General features: G+C 42.2%; 2 protein-coding genes across 2 annotated transcripts in view; one reads left to right on the top strand and one right to left on the bottom strand.

Moving 5' to 3' along the window:
- Positions 1 to 26,768, top strand: part of LOC135207214 (HEAT repeat-containing protein 1-like) — a 333,967-nt gene that overhangs the window by 94,420 nt on the left and 212,779 nt on the right. The gene's annotated exons all lie outside the window — the stretch shown is intronic.
- The window catches only part of LOC135207096 (uncharacterized), a 50,781-nt gene continuing 47,813 nt past the window's right edge, over positions 23,801 to 26,768 (bottom strand). Inside the window, exon 5 of the mRNA XM_064238700.1 lies at positions 23,801 to 23,968. Coding sequence (XP_064094770.1) covers positions 23,915 to 23,968 — 54 coding nt within the window. The 3' untranslated portion in view covers positions 23,801 to 23,914. The remainder of the gene's footprint in view (positions 23,969 to 26,768) is intronic.

The raw sequence follows: 26,768 nt of genomic DNA, 5'->3' as shown, positions 1-26,768 counted from the left end.
TCCAGGTCCTCACATACTGATCAAGGAAGAATGCTTTTCACTGTATCTTGATGCTACCATGACAAGAAGTACTTCTTATGTTCACGAAAACAATGGATCACCAAATACTATTAGCCAGTTTTTCCTGTGAAGAGGATTTGGTGGATGCTGACATATAGTAGACCAATGAAATAAGTCTTGGGATCATGTCTACTTAACAGTCCACTATCCTATCAGCATGTCAACCTCTACCTCTAAAACTTCTGCCTTAATGGATGGAAACACTGAGTTTTCCTCCAGATAATAGCTACGGTGCCAAGGTTAAAGCAACTGACAGTCTTTCCTAAGTTCTTTTGTTGTTTTAGTCAGAACGCATTGCCTAGGTACTTCTAAAGCCTAAAGCCTATGATGGTGCACTGGGGTTGCCACTGGAACCAATGTTTGATTGAAGATCTGTGACAGAGGCCAGGTCCAACAGGAGCTGTACTAGATTATCGTCCTTCTAATAACAAGAACAAGTATTCCATTGCTTCTGGATACACTGGGGTGTAAATAAGGATCCCAGATGTCCTTGAATAGCAGAGTTACTCTTCCTCACTAACTCCACTGCTTCCAATTTTCAGATGGAGGGCTATTGTGGGAACTCAATCATCACATGGCAAGGATACCAAAGTACCTCTTTCCACAAGGTACAGAGTAGTTGACAACAAAACTGGAGTTATCCTGCCCATACCCTCTGCCAAAAAAAAATTTGCAAGGGTGCTCACAGCCTCCAGAAGTACTCCTGCAATGCATTTAGAGTTTTCCAACAGCAAAAATGCCATCAATTGCTAGGGTGAGGGTGAACCAAAAAACACTTATTGCTGCGTTAGTAGAAGAATCTTCTGACCTTAAATCAGAGCAGATTTTCTATTTAAGATGTTGATGAAGTCCTAAAAGATGAGAATATCACTCATCTAAGACCATAGTCTGAAAAGGAAGCCTTCTGCACAGTCCTAGCTGCTTCCTCAAAAACTTAAAAAATCCATTAAGCAAACTGTCACAAAATATTTCTAAATCAGCTTCTTCTCAAGAACTACAGCAGTACAGAACATGGGCTTCACAAGAATGATCGGACAAGAAACTCCCGACTTATGATCAGAAACACAGACACAAGAGGTGAGAGGCAATGATAAATGTTTCCTAAGAAGCTACCCTGGAATGGAAAACTACATCCCTAGTGGCAGAAACAAATGAATATAATGATGATGAGTATAAAACAGGTTTGTATTCCTAAAGCAAAGGCGGTCTCATGGAGCAGGTTGCTATCATAAGCATATCTCTTCAAAACAGCATTGGCAGAAACCATCAACAAACAGCAAAAACTACTAGCCTTTCTCATCTGAATAAGTCATTTAACATTTGCTGTTGACTAAGAGGGAAAAGCTGGCATGACTGGTGACTGAAATAATATGTTTTCCTTAATAACCAGTCACAACCTCTGGTAAAAGCTATTTTATTAACCTGTTCTCAGCAGTCTGTCCCTTTCTGCACCATGTCAGACATAAACTTGAAGAAGGTTTTTATAATGACCTTATCTGAAATAAAAGGATATGTATGTATACTCCAGATTAGATTAGATTATAAAATTTTTGGCACATAGCCAAGCGCCGGAGCTGAGGGGCCATCAGAGCATATATATCTTTAAGAATAAAAGTCACTGTCGTACAAAACATGCATACACACAACCGATTAAACATACAAATCATTCATTCATAAAAACCAAACAAGAAACCTAAAACAATTAAGAGAAAATTAAAATTCATAAAAAAGACCAATATTTTTTTAAAAATGTCATAATTTGCTCTGCCTGAGCACCTTCACCTAAAATATCGCCAAGAGACTTATTTGCCAGCAAACAAGCTCTACGTTTGTTTTCAAAATGAGGGCACTCCACCAAAATATGCACAACAGTCAAATCCACATGACCAGTGGAACAGCGAGGAACCTGCCTATCCGCTCCACTCATCATTAGATACCCGTGAGTATATTTAGTGTGGCCAATACGTAATCTAGCTAAAACTATCTCAGACCTTCTATCCATCCGGCTATGAGGCCAAGGATGAACAGAAGGCCTAATCGATTTCAATTTAAGATTATTATCTAAAGTAGACCAGTGGGCCTGCCACTGGTCTCTACAATAAAATCGAATGGTACTTTTAAAATCAGATACAGGGACGCCCATGTTGGAAATGTGCCTAAGCCTAGTTGCAGCCTTAGCAGCAGCGTCGGCTCGCTCATTCTCAACAATTCCAACATGGGACGGAGCCCAAACAAAAATCCAACACAAAATCCTCTTCTATTAATTAAAAGATAAAACCAATCTTGTACTTCTTGCACTACAGGGTGGCAAGAGACTAGGCTTTTTAGAGAAGATAAAACACTCAAAGAGTCGGTAAAAATGGTAAAAACCTTGTTAGTACAAGAACTATAAAAAATATATTTAAGAGCAGTCAAAACTGCCAGCAGTTCAGCTGTAAAAACAGAAGAATTAGAAGGAAGTTTCTTTTAATGATATTACCACTAGTCACTACAGAGCAACCAACCACCATCAAGAACCCTTCGAGCCATCAGATATATATGATGAGAAATCACCATGTTCGGAAGCATGGTCCAAGAACTTGCCCTCAACTGTTCACCAGAACTGTTGCTCCTGCGTCCCATCCCTAATTGGGCAGATTCTAGGCATGGTCTATTCCAAGGAGGAAACTTTGAAGGCGAAATTTCAGCTACTGCAGGGGGAAGTAATCCCACCTCCCTGGCAGAGCTTGCTAGTCGGACCTCAAGCGGCTTTGGCAGTCTCGTCTATTTGGGGCTCTGTCAGTTGTTCTCTAACGTACTTATAGTTAGGGTTTAGCTTTGACGTAAGTACTATTCTTGATATGACTCTCAAGCCTAATTCCTCCCTACGGATAAATAGTGGGGGGAAAACCGGACTCAACATATAGGCTTTCTACTGGTGAAGTTCTATAGGCTCCCGTACAAATACGTAAAGCCATATTATGGACAACATCTAATTTCTGCAGTGTTTGTCTTGCACGCACAACCATAAACTTGGTCAACCATAATCAATTTTGCTTAGGCATAACACCTGGTACATCCTCAAAAGGGTAATTCGATCTGCCCCCCCCAGTTAAAATTAGATACAACTTTAAGAATATTAAGTCGAAGCTTCATGTTAACTACAACTTCATTAACATGTTGAGTAAAAGTTAATTTTTTATCAAATGTAACACCTAGATACTTAATGCTATCTTCATAAGGTAAAATTGAATCGTTTAAAAACAACGTAGGGATCTCTTCCACTCTTCTTAATCGACAAAATCGTATAGCTTTGGTTTTTTCTGGTGAAAATTTGAACCCTTTAGCACGGTGGCCCATGATGTTGAAGCATTAATAGCAGTCTGGATCATTGACAAGCTTCAACAGCTGTGGACTTACTACAGATTATTGCATAATCATCAGCAAAGGCCAGACCATGCACCCCAACAGGAACTTGTTCTAGTAGACCGTTGACAGCTACATTAAAGAGTGTTGGACTAAGAACGCTTCCCTGAGGTAACCCTTCTTCCTGAGGGTAAGCAGAAGAAAGAAATGTAAGAGCCCACTCTTACTTTCAGGTAACGTTCTGACAAAAAATCTTTCAGACAATAGAATAAATTACCCACAACACCCACTCTACAAGTTGCAAAAGGATACCCCCTCGCCAGGTAGTGTCGTAGGCTTTTTCTAGGTCAAAGAACTCTGCAACAGTCTGGTTTTGCACAGCAAAAGCATTCTGTATCTCCCGAGTAAGGAACATCAAAGGGTCAGAAGTACTTCTATTTTCCTAAAGCCAAACTGCCGATTAGATAAGAGATTCTTTGAATCCAAATACCACAACAAGTCGAGCATTGACCATCCTCTCATAAATCTTGCTAACACAACTTGTTAGAGCAATTGGCCTATATGTTATTAGGAAGGAAGGAATCTTTAAAAGGTTTTTAAAACAGGTACAATAACTTTCGATATCTTCCAAGACTCTGGTGAAGTTCCTGAAAGCCAAAAACTGTTTAAAATGTCTAAAAAGAAATTGTTTTGTACTTCTAGGCAAATTCAAAAATCATTGAGTACAGTATATCATCTTCCCCAGGAGATGTTGGGAAGATAACGAGATTGCATGATCTAATTCTTTCATGGTGAAAGGGAGATTATACGACTCTGAATTTAAACTAACAGCAGGAACAACGTGGTACCATCCTAATATTCCTGAATGCAGGAGAGTAATGTAGGGCACTAGATATATTGGAGAAATGCCTACCCAAAGGTTTCTGCAACTTCTCCAGAATCAGATATGGAGAAGCCATCAATTTTCAAAATTTTCAGGCAAGGGAGATGGAGAAAATTTCCCTTGCAGCTTTCGGATTCTGTTCCAGACTAACGACATAGGGGAATCATATTTTAATTCATTTATATATCTGATAAACGATTCCCTCTTTGCCTGCTTAAATGTTTTCTTTGCTTAGCAAGAGCTCTTTCATAGATAATTTGATTTACCAAGCAAGGATATCTACGATATTCTCTTGTAGCAAGTTCTTGTTATCTTTCGGCTCAAGGCGCACGCATCACACCACCAAGGTACTAGAGGACGACGAGGCTTACCAGAAGTTCGAGGAATAGACAGCACGGCACCGCACAGCAATATACTGATTAAATACTCATAAGCGGGATGTTGGGCTCTGAAAATCTGTTATATCTTGATCAAACTCAGTAGATTTTTTGAATAATCCCCAGTCAGCCTCCCCTACCTTCCATTTTGGTAAACATGGAGATGGAATATTTTTCATAAAACAACTTCAAGTGAATGGGCCAATGATCACTGCCATGATCATTCTGGTCTACTACCCACTGGTTAATCTAACCTCAAGGACGAAGAGCAGATAGTGAGGTCATGGCTGAGTCAGTATTATGAAAAACATCATGTCTTGTAGGGAACCATCATTCACCAAGTGATGTCATTTAAGTCAAGCAGCTGTTCTATTATTAAACCCCACTGGTCGCAGTTTGGCTCTCCCAGAGGGTGTGCTTGGCTATTAAAATCCCCCATCAAAATGAAGGGTTTAGGAAGCTGGTCTATCAATGTCTGAAGATCATTTAATTCTAGCTGACGAGGATTACCCTGCGCATCCTGCAATCTACTTTCTAATGATGGAATCTAAGTATAAAGAAAAACAAATAGTGATCCATTTATCATTGAAAATTTGAACTGCACAAGCCTGCAACACAGTGTTCAATTGAACAACCCTATGATTAACAGACTTGCGGACTATGATGCCTGTGCCTCCCTGAGCACGTACACCCTCAGGGGAGGGGTGGAGACCATGGAATGAATAATTAAAACCCAAGTTGGGAGTGTGCTCTCCCAACTTTGTTCTCCTGAAGACACATTGCAGATAGATCATGATCCCTAAACAGAACCCGAACTTGCTCTCTTATTTGGTATAAAGCCACGGATGTTACACTGCATGAGAGCCATTATTTAGAGGAAGGCATCTTAAAAATTCCCTACTAATTTAGGAATCTGTGTCCTGGTTGAGAGAGATCTTTTCAGTTGTACCAGTACTATTTGACCTAGATCTAGGTGTTACAGATCTTTTAGAAAGATGGGCTTTCACTTGCCCTTTCAGTTTTACTTTTGTTTTTTCTATGATTGCTGAGTGACCGCGAATGAGGCGAAGAGGGAGAAAGGGCCCTCTTCTGACGAATAAAGAGGGCCTCTATCTCCTCACCGTCATCTCCACGGTGCACTGTAATGTCAAGATCAGGTGAGGGCTCAATGTCAGGCAATGTCCCTGACAGAGAGAAGCCGTCAACCTATTGAGACCTGGCTTGAACCCTTGAACCAACAGGGTCCCCTGGCTTGACCAGAGTCTCTGCAATATGGGAAACCCCAACAGGGGGGGCATGAGAAGCCCCACCAGGGGGGACCAGGGGGGACCAGGGGGGGTGGGAAGCCCCACACGGGTGGGGGGCTCGGAAAGCCCCACCAGCAGGGGGGCACGGGAGGCCCCACCAGGGGGGGCGGGGGACGGGGTCCCCACTAAAGGGGGTGTGGAAAGCCACCGCCAGGGCACCGGGGAGCCCCACCAGAAGGGGCACCAGAAGAAGCAGTTATTAAATTGTTGTGCCTTCAAGGCATCCGAATAGGTTTTCCTGCCCCAACAGCTTCTTGGCCTGTCCCACACTGATGTGTTCGTCAAGAGATTTTAGTAATGCATCTTGTTCTTTCTTGAATGCACTACATTTCTTATCACGGCTCGATGTTCACCCTTACAGTTTACGCAAACTACTGGTCCAGAACATTCCTCGTGCTCAGGCTGGCCACACGATTCACAGAGTTTATTTCTGGTGCAAATGTTAGAGGAGTGTCCAAAACCAAAACATTTAAAAAAAGCACTGGAGCACTCTCGGTCTATAAGGACGAAACTTTCATGATTCACTATCAAGAATAATTTCAGATGGCAGAGAAGAACTTTTAAATGTTAAAATAAGCATCGATGAGCGGGGCACTTTAAAAACCTTCCAAACCACATCTGGACACATTTCCAAAATTTCCTCCTCATCCATTTCATGTAGGTCTTCATTAAATATAACACCCTTCGCATAACTAAAATTATAGTGAGGTTTTACCTCTTTTACCATACCCTCAGGATCAAGCTTCAAATTTAGGAGCATTATCGATTGAATATCTGTCTTCACATGACTAAGAAACTATTACGCCCAAAGCGAGTTAATTCAGGACTCCCAACATTGCCGATCTTCTGGCTTACCAACCTCTTCACTTTGAAGAGGTTGCCTCTCTCACCATGTTGTGATAATTAAACCCACTTAGCTGGGTCTGGTGATCTGGAGGTTTTACTTATTTCACTATTATCTTAATTTCACTTGGTGGTCTATAAATCTCAAGATACCTAGGGACCTCTTTTGCCTCTGCAAGTCCAACATTCAATGAATCTGATCTGAACTCTCTGTAGGCTCTGTGAGTTTCAGATTCGTTATTGAAAAATACCCAAAATTCAAATACCCATAATTTTTGCCAAGTCTATTCCTTACTTCTTTTACTTTACCAAATTTACAAAATTCATTAAATACAGTTTCATAATTCCAGTCTAAGGGACTGGTTTCACATATAAAATGTAACCAAGGAAGGTCCTTTGAAAGGCTCCAAAGTCACAATTAGGAATTAACAGAATTTTCTTGTCCTTATCCTTGCCTAAGAAGTCGTCAACAGAAGGTTTTAAGGTCTCCATAATACGTAGAAATTGACGATTCATCCAGGTAGCCCGCCCACCCACCATGGAGCCACATTTAGAGGACAGTGTTACCCCATACAGGGCTGACCCTAGGGGTACCACCCAGATATACACCCCACCCTCATGTGCTTAAGGCGTCATGATGTCCGTCGAGATCAGACCCAGCACTAAGAGCAGGGTTTGACATCTAAACTTTCCCCTCGCTCGACCACGTTAGGTACTCGAGTTCTACGGGTGAGGTGGCATGCCAAACCATCCTCACCCTCCACCAAATCCAATGAGAAAGTCCAAATCATGTCCAAAACCAATCCAAGTCATCAACATAAAATCCATGCCTTATAGAGGGAGGAAGCAGAAGGATGAAAAAGTTTTAAAAGTTTTAGTAAAAGGAAGGGCTGACTTATTTAGTTGGATCAACATGTGGGCACCAAGGCCCAGCAAGAAAGTAGTTCCCACCAGGCATCAGGGCCCAGCTGCTGAACTCTAAGCCCCCCATCCTCGGCAAGGCTTCAGCATCTGGGGGGCGACGTATACTCCAGCCCGGGGGGATACAGCAGCAAAAGCTATGAAAATTGCATCAAAACATTTAGTCAACCTACGTGCTGTAGCAATGGGAGAAACAATCCCAACAAAAGATTTCTGAGAAATAGATGCCCCTGATGTAGTAACAAGAACTACATCAGGTAATGCCAGCACTAAACTTTGCATGGTAATTCTCTAATCCCTGGGGAAGTGAGATTGAGACTGCACTTACCCAGCAAAGCTGATAAATGGAGGGTTAACAAACTCATCAGCTTAACGTTGAAACTATCTAAAAAGCATACATTTGACAGCCTCTTCCTGTACTAGAGAGGCAAGAGAAGTTGCAACTTCAGCTTGTTTCCATACAACTTGAAATATTCTAATAACGCATCAAGAAAAACAATTCTTTCTCGTCCCTATGGCAAGAAAGTGTCCATCAAAGTCTGGACAGTTACTTGATAAGTATCAACCACCAGACCCCAAAGGAGAGCACCACTTACAGTCAGTCTTCCTTAATACATTGTAGATAGTACCATAGGTTCTTTGCAGCAACCTTTTTGGACCTAGCCACTTTTCATCCATTCCTTATGAATGCCTACCACCATACTGTCCAAATTCTTCAGTTTTACATATCTCCAATTCTCAGCTCTCTAAGAAGAACCAATCCTTTGGGTGAGTCTAAAAAGTCTTGTAATAAGAATCAGTGGTCTCATTAAACTACTTCACTTCAATTAACAAGCAACTAACGACAAGACCTAGAGTAATTAAGACAGGCGAGACTTAGCAGGCAGAACCACTTGGAAGCGTCCAATTTACTTGCTTGAGGTAATATTGCATGCCCATCCACAGAACCATGAGAAACAGGTAAACTGCTCTTACCCAATCAGACACTGCCCAAGTTCTTTCTATCTACAACATTACCCACATGAACTGGAGAGTCCAAAGGTGGAATAAAGCCAGCATGAAAATACTGATAACTGAAGAAATCAGAATTCTAGTTTGGGTAGGTGTTCCGTCTCTCTACTTTGTTGTGACAGAACATTTCAGGCTACATTACTGAGAAGGTAAATTTAACCTTCTTGTGCTTGCCTATTCTTGAGTTTACCCGGCTGCTTCTTAGTACATGACCAATCACTAATCACATAGTCAGAGGAGGACAAAAAAGGCAAGTGAAACCTTTTCTGGTCTGTCAGACAAGTAATTCAAGGTGACCTTTACATACAGATCAAGTGAAAGAAATAGGACCTTGAGTTCAATATTGCTGAAAATATACAGCTAATATATTGTAATAAAAAAAATATTGAATAAAACAATGAGAATGGAATGGTAAAACCTCTCAAAGACAAAACACATGAGCAATACAAAGTAATACGTAATTTATATACATAAATACAAAACTCATTTAACCTACAAATTTGTTCTACCAAAAAAAAATCAGTAACACTATGATATGGCAATACCTACTACACTTGTTTCAGCACACTCCAGAGGGCATTAAAGACTTTATATTAAACAGAAATGAAAAAAGTGAAAGCAGTAACATGTGGGGGAGAGAGGAATCTCCCAGCAGGAAAGGCCAATCTGCCATGAAACATAATTTCTACTAAGAGATTAAAGTCCATCCACCTGAACCTAGAGTAAGGCATTTGTATAGTAATAAACTTGGTTGTTCTAAAAAAAAAGGTAAGTGTAACCGAGGCTAAAAAGAACAACAATAAACTACTAAAGTTCCAAAGAATGACCAGATAAGAGATAAGATACATGATCAGCAGCAGGTCAGTGCATACCTTACTAATAACCTAAATAAATGTAATTCCATGTGTTCCTAAAATAGAAAAATAATAATCTATTGAAACAGTATCTTTTTTCTAAGCAAATGGACAGCACAACAAATATTCTTACAATTAACAGTAGCACAATGAATGGTTGTTTCTATATCTCATACTCTATATCATAAAGCTTTTGATCATTCTGATTTTCATAAAATCACAATTTGTCAAAAATTGTATTTTTCCTAACTATACAAACCTGAGGTCCTTTAACAATAGGAATGTAATTAGTGGCAGCTGGAACCAGTCGTAAGCTTTAAACAAGGAGGTTTGGTAGTTAACTGCTTGTCCGACAATCGGTGGTCCCGCACGACTGAGAGGTGAAGAATCACTTTGCTTTAGGCCCAGGAAACAGAGTGAGGGGTGGCCTGAGGTGGGACTATGCGTAAAGGACCTCAGGTTTGTATAGTTAGGAAAAATACAATTTTCGACAAATTGTGATTTGTTCCGATACGTAATACAAACCATCGGTCCTTTAACAATAGGAAGACTCACTTATTGGTGGGTGGAATCTGAGTCTTATGAACAGACTGGTGTTCGTCCGACCTTGGTTCCCTCCGTGGTTATAAGAGCAGAGGGAGGGATCCTAACCTCTGCCCAGCTGATCGGGGTGTGCACCGCAGGATCAGTGGTCAGAACCTCGGACCAAATTCATAAGAGGGAGGCAAGCGTGGCCTCTTATGAATAGCAAGCAAGAACTAGTTCCTACTTCAAGAGCCAATATGAAGTCAAGGGTTTGTCTCTTGTTGGCATCCACTACCCCCCTTGTTAGGGGAGTGGTGGATAACCGCTCCTATCCCTACTGAAGGGATAGACGGTGCTCAGTAGTGTAGCTAACCTGCATCTGCCTCCTGTCCATATAGTGATGACCATGACCCTCTGCCCACAGGTAGAGGAGAGAAAAGAGGGGAAGAGAAGCCAGTCTTACTCTCTTCCACTCGCCCATTCATGCAGTCACACAAGGATGCGATGCTGTTCTGTCCGCTCGGGTGTTGGGTAAGCTATACAACTTGTTGAGCAGCCACCATGGGTCCCAAGGAGAAGGTATCCAAGGACCTGTGGGCGATATCTCGTGGGCAATATCCCGAAGATAAAAAGATGTGAAGGTGGTCTGGTTGGCCCAAACCCTGTGCCACGAAGAAGTTCTTGCTGAATGCAAGGGTTGGACCAATACCTATGACTTACTTTGTGGGCTCTCGGATGAGGGTACGGGTGTTATCACTCCTATCCGCAGCGTTTCGCCCTCCTGATTTACCTCACGAAGCCAGAACGAAAGAGTGTCTTGGAAACATCCTACTTGGTGACCCCGGTGGTAATGAAGAGGCATCAACACTCAGGCCTGAGGTGTCGAGTTCTCTTCAGATAGCGCCATAGCGCCCTCACAGGACAAAGCAGCATCTCATTCGCATCATCGTCGGTGAGTCCTTCAGGGAGGGATCGTGAATGACTCGAACGGTCGTCAGGGACCGAAGGATTCTGATCTTCGCTACGAAGTCCGGGACGAAAATCGAGTGTCACAGATCCCCATCCCCTCGTATGTTTAACATCGAAAGAAAGACCATGAAGTTCCCCTATTCTCTTTGCCGATGCCAGTCCCAGCAAGAAGAGGGTCTTGGGGGTCACATCCCTGCTCACGACTCTCGGAGTGGCTCAAAGGGTCTTTGAGTCAAACTCCTAAAGATGAGAGTCACATACCCACCGGGGGCCTGAGTTCCCTGGGTGGGCAAAACCTCTCGAAGCTCTTCATTAGAAGGGAGATCTCGAACGAGTTGGAGATATCCACTCCCTGCAGTTTAAGGACTAGGGCCAGGGCAGCTCTGTAGCCCCTTTAACTGCGGAGATGGAGAGGAGCTTCTCGCGGCGAAGGAAGACGAGGAATCCGCTACCTGCTGAAGAGTGGCTCTGAGGGGAGAGACCCCCCGTCCACGACACCAACCACAGAAGACGGACTACTTCCCCTGGTACACAGCTGCAGAGGACTGCCTGAGGTACCCAGCCATCTCTGTTGCTGCTCGGCGAGAGAAGCCTCTTGCTCGCAAGAGATGGTGGATAACAGCCAGCCCTGAAGAGACAGGGACCAACCGATCGGTGGTACCGTTACGTGTAGCTGGCACAGGAGGTTGTGCCAGGGGGGGAATCTCTCTCAGAGCTTCGGCAAGCAGAGCCAGAAAGTCCGGATACCAAACGGCCTGGGGCCATTTGGGTGCCACCAGAATCATCCAAAGATTCGCGGTGACCAGCAACCTGCTGATCACCTGGCGAATTAGACAGAATGGGGGGAAAGGCGTATACGAGGAGGTTGTCCCACGGGTGTTGAAGAGCGTCCTCTGCAGCTGCCCAAGGGTCCGGCACAATCGAGTAGAAAACCTGGCGTTTTCTGTTGTGCCGGGTGGCGAACAGATCCACGACTGGACGTCCCCACAGGTTGAAGAGCCTTTCTGCCACGTCTGGGTGAAGGAACCACTCGGTTCCTATCACCTGATTCCGACGGCTGAACTTGTCTGCCACTACATTCCTCTTGCCCAGAATGTAGTAACCTGACAGCTCTACCGAGTGAGCCACGGCCCACTCGTGCACTTGCAACGTCAAATGATGCAACGGGAGCGACACTAGGCCCGTTTGTTGACGTACGCCACTACCGTGGTGTTGTCGCTCATCAACACCACTGAGTGTCCCATCAGACGGTCCTGGAACTCTTGGAGAGCGAGGAACGCTGCCTTGAGCTCCAGGACGTTGATGTGAAGGTGCTTGTCGTGATAATCCCACACACACGCAGCCAGCAACTCCTCCAGGTGTAAGCCCCTATCCCTCGGTTGCGTCTGAAAACAGCAAAATCTCCGGGGGGAGTGCGAAGAGCCACTCCTCTTACGAGTTCCCGTCGTCCAGCCACCAGGCTAGCTCCTGCCTCACCTCCTCCGTGAGAGACACAGGAAAGTATGGCGGGTCTCTTGCCTGTGACCAACTCTCCTTTAGCCTCCACTGAAGAGACCACAGGTGAAGACACCCATGAGGGACTAACTTCTCGAGAGACAACAGGTGACCAATCATGACCTGCCACTGCTGAGCTGGCTGCTCCTGTAGGGACAGGAACCGTCCGGCTGCCTCCCTGAACCTGCTGATCAGCGAGTCTGCAGGGAAGACTCGCTCTGCTACTGTATCGATCAGCATGCCCAGGTACTTCATCCTCTGCTTGGGCTCGAGATGTGACTTCTCGAAATTCACCACGATCCCCACATTGCGGCAAAACTCTAGGAGTCGATCCCTGTCCTGTCAGGACCAACCAATCGTCCAGATACCTCAGAAGATGTATCCCTACCAAATGGGCCCAAGCCGACACCAGAGTGAACACTCGCGTGAACAACTTCCGTCGGGTGCGGTTGAGAGACGCGAAACAAAAGTGCCCTTGAACTGGTATAACATCCTGTCAAGGATGAAGCGGAGGTACTTCCTGGAGGACTGATGGATGGGTATCTGGGAATATGCGTCATTTCCATCGTGGAACCGAGTCTGGCAAATGAATTGGTTCAAGGGAGAGAGATCTATCACCGGGCGTCAGCCCCCCGAGGACTTCTCCACCAGGAAAAGTCGACTGTAGAAACCCGGTGACTGATCCCATATGATCTCCACAGCTCGTTTGCTCAGCAAGGCTTCTACTTCCTGCTGAAGCGCCACGTCCCTGGCAGAACCGGGAACGTATGTCTGAAGATGGACCGGGTTGGAGGTGAGGGGTGGCCGAGACTCGAAGGGTAAGTAGATATCCCTCCCGAAGGACATCTACCAACAAGGTCTCTGCTCCGTAGCGCAGCCAAGTTGCCCAATGGGTCGCCAGGCAACCCCCCCACTTCTGGTACCTGGTGACGGGGGAACGCCATCCCTAGCGTTTCCTTCCTCTCTTCGACTTCTTCCCAGCTCCTCCTCGGGAGAAGGAGGGCTGAGAGGAGGGCTGGTTACGATCACTCCTTACCGCAGAAGTCGAAGGCACAGTCTTTCCTGTTGGCTTCGGCGAGGCAATCGTTTTAGCCGCAGAAGAAGCACTAGCTAAGCTCTTGGGCTTAGCTGCAGTGGCTCAAGGCTGCCCAGTCGCCTTCGTGACTGCCTGGTGGACAACTTGGTCACTGTCATCAGAGCGCCGTTGTTCCACCGCAGCGTCCACCATCTCTCTGGGGAAAGAGAGAGGAGGAAACTCCGCACCGGTCCGTTCCAAAGACCCAAACCGCCTCGCAACCCTACTGACCTGGTCACTCGAGTGAGGACTGCATCCCTACACCTCAGAGCCAGGTTGGCCCACAGGTTTAGCCGTCTGGTGGGCCAGGTAGGAAATTGCCCTACCTCCAGAATGGCAGTCTCCCAAAAGCCGGGTCCCCTCAGGAGTGATGTTTCCCGAGAGGCCGCGACCATTAGACACTGTGAGGGACACAGGTCTAACCAGGAGACTGCTTGGAATGCTGCCATGGCAGTCGATTCCAACGCAAGTGCCTCTTGCTGCGAGAACCAGAGGTTCTCTGACTGCAGGTGTTGGAGAGACAAAACCGGAGTTAGCCTAGCCAGCTCCGGGTTAACCTGTTTGGCCGACAGAGGGTCCTCCGTTGGCACGTAGAATCGCCTCTGTCGTAGTAGACGTGGGGGAAGGAGCTTGGACGCCTGCCGGACTGAAGCGAACCCTCCTGTCCGAGACAAGAGTGTCCACCTGGCCTAGCACACTGTCGGCGGCCAAGGCTGATCGAAGCAGAAACACCGTTGTCCTGGGTTCCTTCTTAGGACCCCAGAACGACTCCAGCCTAGATGTAGGCTTGGAGGGTGGAAGCACCAATCCTTCCTCTAGGTCATTGTGCTGACAAATCAGTGCAATAACCTCTGCAAACGACCTCTGGATCTCGGGAGTGACTGTGTCCTGCGGAGATGGACCGTCAAGCCATCCAAAGAGAACGCCTCCCGAGACCCTCCTCCTTCCACGGAGGACCACAACAGACCCCTCATGGTCTCCTCCATCCACTTGTGTGTACGATCTGGTTGGTCCTAGGACCGTGCCAGGTTCGTAGGCCCTCATGGAGGGACCGCAAGATGCGTGCTCCTCGCGATTGCTCCTGGTTGTCTCACTCTTCCCGGTGTAGCCCAAGGAAGTTGAAGGATAGGAGAGGAAGACCTGACCCTTAGAGTCTCAGAGCGAGACTTCTTAGGGGGGAGGAGGCTACCTTCTTTTTCCTCGGCTGTGGGGCCTTGGAAGTCAAAGGGGAAGAAGCGCCAGCAGACGACGACGAAGAAGACGACGACGACACCTTCCTCTTCTTCTTCGTCAGCTTCCTCAGGACCACCGTCAGGTCCTCCATCCAGGACGGAGCCGGGGCAGTTGCCGAAGCAACAGGGCCCGGCTATACCTGTCCGGAGGGACCTGGGTGGGGGCAGCAACACCACGGCAGGAACGATGGCGGCAGGGACTGGTACGGGAGAGGCAAGCACAGGAACAGGAGGCGGTACAGGAACCAGCGGCAATCCAACGGCAAGCTCTTGGACACTGAAAATCAGGTGGGCTAGGGCAAGAGCGGCAAAACCAGGCAGCGGCGTGATGACCCTCCTCTCTGCACACCCAAGCAGAGCCTGCACAGCAGCTGTCGGGGTCACCATTGTTACGTGCTGCGTATATACAAGGTGAGAGGGGCAGCATACCCTGGCGTAGACACTGTAAAGGTCATTAGGGTCACAGGTCCATGGGTTACCAGTCTGGAACCCCTCGCAAGATGACACAGCAGCCCCTGAACGCTCGGTGTCCCCTGGAGCCCCAGTGAGTACCTGACCTGGCCGAGATCATCCCCCACGGCAGGCATACCTAAGGAAGGAAGTGTCGGGTTAATGGGGGTTACCCCTCGCCGGGGGGGACAGGTCCCATCCGAGTGAACGGAAAAGACCCAGAGTACAATTGAACGTCGGGCTATTTTGCTCCCTCCTCTACACTCGACTGACTGAGGAAGAGAAGGAGCAAGGTACAAACAAACCACCCCCCCCCCCAAGAGGAAGGAGCATTACATGGGAGCTGTAACGAGGGAGGAAAGAAGGAAGACTTGCCCGTAACCAAAGGAGTAACTGGAGAACCCTCCAATGACTCCTTGGCTGGCTCACGTGGCTTCTTCCTTCCCTCGTAACGCTCCCACTGCTCCTCCGACCAAATTACACAAACATCACAAGGCTCGGTGCGAGAGCACTCACGCCCTCGACACCGAGTACAAAATTCATGAAGATCAACCTCAAAAGGGATCGAAAGGGCCCAACCTTACGGCCCTCCACATCAGGGCACAATCTGCGGCTGACCGGGGGGTGGGGGTGGGGTGGGGGTGGGGGTGGGGGGGTCTTTCTGGCTCGTGGGAATCCATATCACTAGAGCAATCACAATAACAACATAATAAACCAAATACTCACATTATTTCACACAAGCACACAGTTTAAGAAAAAGTAAGATATTATGCTTCACGACGATGAAGTAGAATCTAAGCATACGACAGAAGCGGGCAGAGCGGCGAACAACACTTCTAACACCTAGCGAGGCCAAAAGCAAAGTGGTTCTTCACCTCTCAGTTGTGCGGGGACCACCGAACTGTCGGACAAGCAGTTTAACTACCGAACCTCCTTGTTCGAAGCTTACGACCGATTCCAGCTGCACTGATTACATTTCCTATTCTTAAAGGACCGATGGTTTGTATTACGTATCAGAACAACTCAAGTTTACCAAAATAAATATCACATGAATAACATGCAACAAACAAAATATTTCTTACAATATCTTGAATACTTGAAAGAGCATACAGAAGTCCCATCTTTATATGCACAGGAACATTATCAGTCAGCACTCCTAATATTGACTGCAAAACATGGAACCACCTTGACGGATCTGCTTCACTAAAACTCATATAAGCACATAAGCAGCTGCCTGCAAAAATGAAAAACAATCAAATTTCAAAAACCAGTGGTAGAAAATGTCAGTACATATAGGGTAATTAAAGAAAAGATAAAAAGAATTCAAGTTTAGTTAAAGCAGTGGTATCTGTGTGACTGACACCAATAATCACCGATACAATACTATATGGAATACAGTCGATCACCGTTTATTTGCAGTTCAGCATTCACGGCTTCAGTTATTTGTGGATTTTTCGGTGGAACACATATCCATATTATTCGTTGAAAATTCGCCTATTTGCAGATTTTTTCATAGCTCAATTACTGTATTTTCATATGACTAAACATTTTAGGATGATAGTTTAAGGTATATTTGGTGTTTGAACTATAAAATAGGTAGTTAGAAGCATTTCAGAGGGCTCTTTGGTGTTTGAACTAAAAAATAGGAGTTTCGGTATTCGCAGGTGGGTGTGGTACACATCCCCCCCAAATACCGGGAGATAACTGTACATACTGTTACTAACCAATACAACTTACATTTTCATCTCTTCCTCAGGGAAAGGGAAATCCAAGTTCTGTGTGTCAATACAAAGCTTCTAATTTAAATAACCAAATCAATATTCCTTTGCTACTAAATGTTTTGGTTATCCTTTTATCAAAGTATCCCTGTAGGTAAAAATCCACTTCTAAGGACATTTTCCTCTCAAACCCATCAACTCAGATCTTTATTAATCCTTTCAAAAGCAAATGAGGTAATGCTACATCCCATGCTTCCATGTTATTCAAATTACCAGTGATATCTGGTTATCTCATAAAAATAAATACTTTATCAAACAATAAAAGATTTTAGCATCATCTACATGATGGAAAAGGTGCTGGAGGAAAGACTGATAAAAATTAAAATCGGTATTGTCATTTTGGCTTTATGTCACAGAATCGACAGCAAACAGTATCAAGTCCACCGGGAGGCAAATGTAAGAAAAGTACTATAAAATAATGAAAATATCATACCACATGTTGAAGGACATTTGACAGAGTACTAATACACACAACTGAATGTGCATCATAAATGCACAGGGTACCAGGAGAACTCACTAAGCTCATAATAATACTCTAAATGACATTAGATATAGAGTAAGGTTGAGGGCAAGCATACCAGAAATGAGATAAAAAAATGGTATATATTAAGGGGGCCGGCCGGAACCCCTACATACAGTGGTATAGGGTGAAAAATGCAAAGTCATGAAAAAATTCATGGAGCTTCATATGGCAATTGAGAATACGTATACGAAATATTTCATCAAATTCCTCTTACTTTCGTAGTTTACAAGGTAATAGTAAACATAACTCAATAAGCCTAAAACATTCATCCGTACAAGAAAATGCAATATTTCTTCTGTTATCGTAAATTTTGATAATTATTAGCAAAGAAATTGTGAGAAATGGCATCTGTAGAGATTCCGTGGCTCGCAGAAGCGAGTATCTGGTTCAACCATGAATCATGCGACCATAGACTTCAAGTAGATTACACGTTCGAGTTTCACCTTCGTGACTTTCGCTTGCTTTCACGTATGTTTATGTATGTTTCGGCAAGAAGTTCTCATGCCAATGAGGAAAAGACAAGGAAAACATCTCTCTAACATACAGACGAAGAAAAATCGCTCAAGCATTATTACAGAATATCATAATATACGCGTAGTTAGTGAAGAGAGAGGGGAGGGTTGCTTAGTAACGCCCCCCTTCTTGCCTGACAGCACACGTCACACTATGCCTAAGGCTACGATCTTTGAGCAAAGAGATCTTCATTTATGATAAATAACATAGTTTTTGGTTTTTTTAATACCCACCCAAAATGGACTATGAAATTTCATAATAATCATGATTTATTAAATTGTCCTTTGTAAAAAGAGAGTACATCTTCGAGTTTCACCTCTGACATTCTCTTGCATTTATGTTTGTTATCTTTGTTTCGGCAAGAATGTCATCATGCCAAAGAGTAAAATACAAGGAAAACATCTCGCTAACATACAGAGAAGAAAATTACTGTAATAAGCCGAGTTAGTGAAGGGGAGAGAGGGGGTTACGTAGGAAGGAGTGCCCCATCTTGCCTCAGCAGTGCCCCATGCTACGATATATGAGCAAAGGATCATCATTTATGATTAAATTATGATAAATAAAATAGTTTTTTGGTTTATTAATACACAAAAAAAGAAATATACATTCATAATAATCATTATTTATTATTCATTGTCCTTTATAGAATATGAAGGAAAACCTTGAACGCCCGTATCTCAAAACTATAGCTTATTTTAGACCTTCAAAGGTCTATCTCCTCCACTTTAGTTTTAAAGCTATAACATTGAATTTGGTATATAACTCAGAAAGACATTATAGAACAATCAAATAGAGCCCTTTTTTCCAGTTTTTGTTTCGTCTTTTTTTTATACATTTTTTTCTCGTGATTTATAGGGTTTATTTTTTTACCATATTGAAAAATTCATATCTAGCAAAAAAATTACTTTTAGAAAAAAAACTCTCCATTTGATTGGAGGTCTACATCAGGTCTATATATGGTAGTAATCCCAGGTCTTAATCTTAAATATCAAGGGAGGAGATAGAATTTGAAAAGTGGTTATTTTTGGGATAAATCGCCCTGGCGTCACAAAACCAAAGGTCAGAGGCGAAAATCATATGCGGTTTGGAGATGTCCCAAGTCACCTTATTAAGTGGTATGAATGTCAAAGTCCTGTCGTTAAAAAACGGCATTAGCCGGCCGGCCCCCTTAAGGACTTTGTGGCTTATCACAATCATGAAAGAAGCCATACAGCAGTCCTGAAAAGCAAGTTCTAGGGAGCTGCCACAAAGCAGTTCTGAGAAGTAGGTCCATGGGAGCTGCTTTATGCAGATGATACCTAGTGCTAACAGCAGAATATCAGGAGATGGTGGAAATGTTTATAAAGTGAAAAATGGAATGGAGAGGAGAATAAAATTCAACCCAAGGAAAACAAATCTTATGGTAACCCCAAAGAGAGCACAGGACAGCTTACATGTCAGGACATACACTGTGAAGGTGTTGAGGGAGTAGTAATAAAGAAAATAGCCTATTTACTGGTATTATAAATGTCCCATCATTATACAGCAAAGATTTAACCACAGGATGTAAAGATTCATGGTCTGAGTAAAATGGAAAGATTTTAACATCAATGGGAGAGTTGTGGAGAGGTGGTATCAAAAGGCTGGAAAAAAGACTGAGATCTCACACTGAGATGATTAAAGATGTGATGAGAGAGGATGAAGAATAATTGGCAGAAAAGCATTTCTATGGGAGTTCAAAGGAAAGGACAGACGAAGCCATAGACTTGTATTTGAGTTCAGACCGAAAGAGCACAGGATAGAGGAGAATGGTGAGAACTCATTTATTTACAAACCCTTTAAATGGAAGAGCTGACATAACATTCGTGATGATGATTGAAACTCTTTATAAATAGTACATAATACAGTAGCTGCTCAACTTATCAGACATTGATACTTATCAGCTACAAAAACATGACACTTTTGCTAAGTAATATATATATATATAATTCTCTTAAACCGTGACAAAAATTTTAGCTTACCTCTGATAGAAATGTAAGTTATTTTAGCTAAGCTTTGAATAGAAATCTGAGTTACAAACTATGCATTCACTCTCATATGTCACACATACAACTACCTAGCTGCAGATGAAAAATATAAATGATCTATATGATCTACCCACAATATGTCTCACTTAGTGACACTGGTGTTTTCTCAGTCACTTGTGCAATCCTGAATCATTTCTGTTTTCATAATTAGTTTTTCTTATTTCTATTTCATTAAAGAACTTTTTAATCCTTAAATATGCTCTACAATAATTACTACAGATGATATGTAACTGATCTAGTGGTGGTTAGGGAGTTTTCAAAATTGAGTACAACAGTTTCTCTCTCTTGATCGGCATTACTTATGTGAACAAACTGACTATCATCTAACACTACTCCACAATGAAACATGATACTGGCAGTACCTGGTTATCAGTGGACTCATACCTAACAGAGGTGCCATTAATCGAAATGCGGCACCATAAGCTGCCGAGTTTCGGTTAATGGCGATATTCGCTTATCAGCACCCCACCGATAACCCAGGACTGCCTATATAAAATGTCAGACAAACAAGCACTCAGAGAAAATACACTACTACTTAAAGGTATTTCTACTAGACCACTTGTGGTGACTTGTTTTTAGGTTCTTAAAAATAAAAAATATGAAAAATCTGAACCTGGAGAGCCTAGTAGATGTAAAGCAAAAAGACGACAAGTCCTAAAGGTAGCCTAATGGGGCTATTGTAGAATAAAGTCTTGTACAGGCGGTCCCCGGGTTACGACGGTTCCGGCTTACGACGTTCCGAGGTTACGACGCTTTTTCTATTCAATGGAAAAATCCGTCCTGGGGTAACGACGCTTGTTCCGAGGTTACGACGCTGACGCTTCCGACGCTCCGAGTTAACGACGCTTTTAAAAAACGCATACTATGATCAAATCCTTTATAGTTTAGCACAGTATATTAATAAAAAATAAGTTTTTGGTTAGATTACAACAAAATTTTGAGATTATGATGATTTTCGACACTTTTTGTTGTATTTTTCTATGTTTTTTAGTGACGGCTCATATGCGGAACTAGTTTCCGAGCGAATGAATACTACTAGTTTACATACAGTCCAAAAGCGCAAATAATGAAAAAAATCATTGCTTGTTTCCAGTAATACTAACAAAACGAAGTTTCTGCTTAGATTACAACGCAAATTCCAAGTATCAAAGAGAGACATTATCCAGTAATTTGATCAGAGAGAGAGAGAGAGAGAGAGAGAGAGAGAGAGAGAGAGAGAGAGAGAGAGAGAGAGAGAGAAGAGAGAGAGAGAGAGATGAAGAGGCAGGGGTCTTCCGACGCTCCGAGTTAAGGACAGAGAAGTGTTCGTTTCGTTAAACGGTTTGAGATTATGATGATTTTCGACACTTTTTATGTTGTATTTTTCTATGTTTTTTAGTGACGCCTCATATGCGGAACTAGTTCCGAGCGGAATGAATACATACTAGTTTACATATAACAGTCCAAAAGCGCAAATAATGAAAAAATCATTGCTTGTTTCCAGTAATAATAACAAAACGAAAGTTTCTGCTTAGATTACAACGCAAATTCCAAGTATCCAAAGAGACATTATTTTTTAATCCAGTATTTGATCAGAGAGAGAGAGAGAGAGAGAGCGTCCTTCCGCTTACCGCTCCGAGTTAAGGACAGAGAAGTGTTTCGTTTCGTTAAACGGTTTGAGATTATGATGATTTTTTCGACACTTTTTATGTTGTATTTTTCTATGTTTTTAGTGACGCCTCATATGCGGAACTAGTTTCCGAGCGAATGAATACATACTAGTTTACATATAACAGTCCAAAAGCGCAAATAATGAAAAATCATTGCTTGTTTCCAGTATAATAACAAAACGAAGTTTCTGGTTAGATTACAACGCCAAATTCAAGTATCCCAAAGAAAAAGACATTATCCAGTAATTTGATCAGAGAGAGAGAGAGAGAGAGAGAGAGAGAGAGAGAGAGAGAGAGAGAGAGAGAGAGAGAGAGAGAGAGGCGTCTTCCGACGCTCCGAGTTAAGGACAGAGAAGTGTTCGTTTCGTTAAACGGCCTCTGACTCATGCCAGTAAATGTTTGTTGATACTAATAATATAAGCCTATTTAAAGATACGTTTACTTTAATTAGTCTATATGATACGTAAATAGTAATCAACTGTTCTTGTAGCCCTCAATATTTGGCAAAATCGAAGTATCCAAAGAGAGACATTATCCAGTACGTAATTTGATCAGAGAGAGAGAGAGAGAGAGAGAGAGAGAGAGACGCTTTGGCAACAATGGTCTCGGGGGTTTTTATAGCTTCCTTCTGCTTGATGATCGTGGATATTGTAGAAGGATTTCGACCATACTCGTTTGCCAAATCGACGATACGAACGCCACGTTCATGCTTTGCTATAATTTCATGTTTTGCTTCCATCGAAATAATTTTCTTGGGTTTTTTCTTATCACCTGCTTTGTCTTTAGCTTTGAGACCCATGGTTAATAATAAAATAGACAAAATAACACGAAAAATAGGAACGCAAATACAACGAACTAAACAACGACGTGTTAACATGCAGCACCAACAAACAAACAGGCTGAACGCCATTTATCGGTCGCCTATACAACTAACACTCATCGCAAAATCGTATCTAATCTCAAATATTTCGGTTGTATTCAAATCAAGTTGCTTTTATTTTCCGGGGGGGCAAATTTTCTTTGTTATATCTCAAAACAACATCGTATATTAGGCAATCGTATGTCAAGTTTCCAATGTAATTTGATCAGAGAGAGAGAGAGAGAGAGACCTGCTTTGGCAAAAACCAATTGTGCTCTGGAGGGGAATTGACGTAAACGTTTATTCTTTGAAACAGAATAGGAACATGAGAAGTGTTCGTTTCATTAAAACGGCCTCTGACTCAATGGCAGGAAATGTTTTGTTGATAACTAATATTAATAAGCCTAATTTTAAAGATACATTTACTTTAATTAGTCTATATGATACTAAATAGTAATCAGCTGTTCTTGTAGCCCTCAAGATTTTGCAAAAATCACTCCAGGTTGTACATAAAACTTCAAGAATGTAGTGTCACCAGAGGATTACAATAGTTTTTACCTTCAAGAACCAGCATTCTTTTATGAAAATAACTCCAGGTTTGTACATAAAACTACAGGAAACAACATGTATGTAACCAAAGGATTACAAGTAAGGTTTTTATAACTTTTTATTAGTTTAAGACATATTTCCAAGCGTCGTTCCGGCTTACGACGATTTTCGGCTTACGCCGCATCTCAAGAACGGAACCCCCGTCGTAAACCCGGGGACTGCCTGTACTTTCAAAAGATATCAAAAGTTCAAACATCTAACTGATTATTACAAACACAAATTATATAAATTATGTAGACCAACTCGACATACTAACATTTCTACATGAACCAAATGGAAGAATTGTTCAAAATAAAACTCATTAACCGTAAAGAGGCATATCCATAAATTGAGATTTCCATTTCAATAACAAATTATTCCTGTGTATTACCTGTCATCTGCCAAAATTTCTTCAGAATGCTGCAGAACTTCTCAAGTAGAAGACTATGATTATTTTCACCCAGTCACCTTCCTTTGATAGCAGCAATCTTTCCCATGACCATTAAAGCTCCTTTTCTCACCCCAACACTGGAGTTTGTAATCCCTAACACCAGGGATGGTACTAATGGGAAAGCTGAATTCAGCATCCAAGCTAAATTTCCTTCCTGATATCTAAGAGAGATGATCCAAGATTCAAGCACCAAGCCTGCAATAGAAATTTCAGAGATAATGCAGTTCTATACATGATCATTCAGAAATATGTATATACTGTACCCAAATCATTTCAAGTTTCATAAAATTTCACAAATACAGGCACCTTCAGACTTTTGTAGGCAATAAAACCATCAAGAATTATTATGGACTTAAGTCATGGCTGTAATATTCTCCCAACTTACAGTGCTTATGAAGTCTATTATAAAGGTTTGCTTCCAAGAAAAATCCATTTTCCTTAATTTATCAATGACTTATTGAAAACATTTTTACTTTTAAACCACTATAGCTCAATCACATCACTGTTTAATTCCATTTTTTTTCGGTGCTATGCTTTTTGTAGATGCACACATGAAAGTTCAACTAGTCAACAATCTTATTATTATTATATTTCTAGTTATAGCAGGTGCAAGAAAAAGTTTCAAATTATTTGAGTCCAAGAAAAAGTTCAAATTATTCGAAACTGTAAAAATTGGGCTCTAACTAACTTATATACATTCTTCCCATAATATAATTAACAATTAAACTCATCAAAACCATTGTTGTTAATTCTGAAATTTAAAGGATGAATACATTTAATTTTCATTCGGAATTTCTCATATAGGTTTAAGAATCAATATATAAAAAGTAAACATGAAAAAATTAAAAAATTAAAAAAAGAAAGTATGTACTTTTCTACTTAACAATGCCTTGCTACTATTCCAATTTACAATACTTATCGATTACATCAAATGACCTCTGAATAATGTTAAACATAAAAAAACCAGAGGACATAACATTCATCCAAGGTCCACTAACAGCTTTGTATAACAAATCTGTGCACACCACAAAACAATCGTACGGTCTGCTTGACTTTATGCTAAATTACACCAAATTGAAACACTACAAAAATCCCATAACCACAGTAAAATTACAATAAAGCTTCAGTAAACTGCAGTCTTTTTGACCAAAGGATATTAAGTCAAGTTCCTGAATTAACAATGATTAAATGTACAAAACTTTTAATACAATACCAGGCATACAAAATAAATTCACTGTGACCTTGAATTAGATAAAATTATCTTTGTTATGATCAAAATGTTTGAACACCCAGTGAATCATACCAAATGTACACATAAGAATGAATGTAAGTATATTCAGGGTATTTTATAGGCATAAAATTATAAAACAAACAGACAGTGATTACTATAAAGAAATGACAAATTAGGACTAGCATGATTTATTCATGAATAAACTATTATTTTATGATAACCACATAAAGCAAGGTGAAGCAATCTGTCATGCACGGACAAAAAAAAAAAATTTAGACTCAAAATTCAAAGAGGTTAAAATCAAATATGGATCATGATATAAAAAACACAATGGAACATGATATTGTTATTGTACAATAAAGTTTCATACATACTTACCTGGCAGATATATACTTAGCTATAGACTCCATCGTCCTGACAGAAATTCAAATTTCGCGGCACACGCTACAGGTACGTCAGGTGATCTACCGGCCTGCCGCTGGGTGGCAGGAATAGGAACCATTACCGTTCTAGAACCAGATTTTCTCTTCCACCTGTCTCCTGAGGGGAGGCTGGGTGGGCCATTTAATCGTATATATCTGCCAGGTAAGTATGTATGAAACTTTATTGTACAATAACAATATCATTTTCATACATTCAACTTCCCTGTCAGATATAAACTTAGCTGATTGGCACCTTTGGCGGAGGGTAAGAGAGAGCTAATTACTGATTAGACAGGTAAACAACATACGTTGTAGGTAATAAAACAATAAACATACCCTGTTCCTACCTGTTTTGGCGGAAGATTTGCTTTGCCTCAAGAGCCTCAGCGAGGATGTGACCTATGGCTAAGAGCTCTTGTGAGGACTGTCGATGGGGTCTTATCCACTTACTCGACAGAACCTGATGGCCTTTGTCAATGGGTCTTATCCACTTACATGACAAGGAGTACAACACCGATCCTGATCACCCGATCCTAACCGTGGATTAGTACTAAGATGGAAAGGAGTTATCCCAACCACCTTTCAAACAACCTTAAAATTCAACACCAAATTATTTTTAAAATCAAAATTACAAACTAAAATTAAAAAAAATTAATGATCAGTCTTATCTCCTTCACCCAGCACTGTATCCGCTGATACATACGGACCCAGAGAGAAGCATTTCTTGTATGTTACCCTTACATCTTTTAAATAATGGGAGGCAAATACTGAGTTGCACCTCCAGTATGTAGCTGCTAAGATGTTTTTCATCGACATGTTCTTGTTGAAAGATATCGATGTAGCAACTGCACGTACCTCATGCGCTTTTACTCTCAATGCTGCAAAGGATTCACTTTTGCATTTCATTTGTGCCTCAGTAATCATGTTTCTAACGAAAAAGGCTAAGGCATTTTTTGACATCGGTCTCCCTAGGGTCCTTAACCGCACACCAGAGACTTTGATTGCAACCTTGCAGCTGTTTCTTCCTCTGCAGGTAAATTTTAAGGTTCTAACCGGACATAAGATCTCTCAAGTTCCTTTCCCACAAGTTGAGAAAGTCCTCTAACTTCAAAAGGCCAAGGCCCTCGAAAGGATTTTCATTTTTATTCTTTGCTAAAAATAAAGGCCGGAAAGATACCACTGCAGTGTCTCCTCTAAAGCCCACTCTCGAGTCTAGAGCCTGCAATTCGCTGACTCTTTTGGCAGTAGCGAGAGCCATTAGAAAAACTACATTCCTTGTAATGTCTCTGAAGGATGCTTGATTAGGAGGCTCGAACTTCTCTGATGTGAGGTATTTAAGAAC

This window comes from Macrobrachium nipponense, chromosome 32 (assembly GCF_015104395.2).
Source record: "Macrobrachium nipponense isolate FS-2020 chromosome 32, ASM1510439v2, whole genome shotgun sequence".
Lineage (NCBI taxonomy): Eukaryota > Metazoa > Arthropoda > Malacostraca > Decapoda > Palaemonidae > Macrobrachium > Macrobrachium nipponense.
Note: the sequence above shows the minus strand (reverse complement) of the source record. Positions and strands in the feature narration are given on the sequence as shown.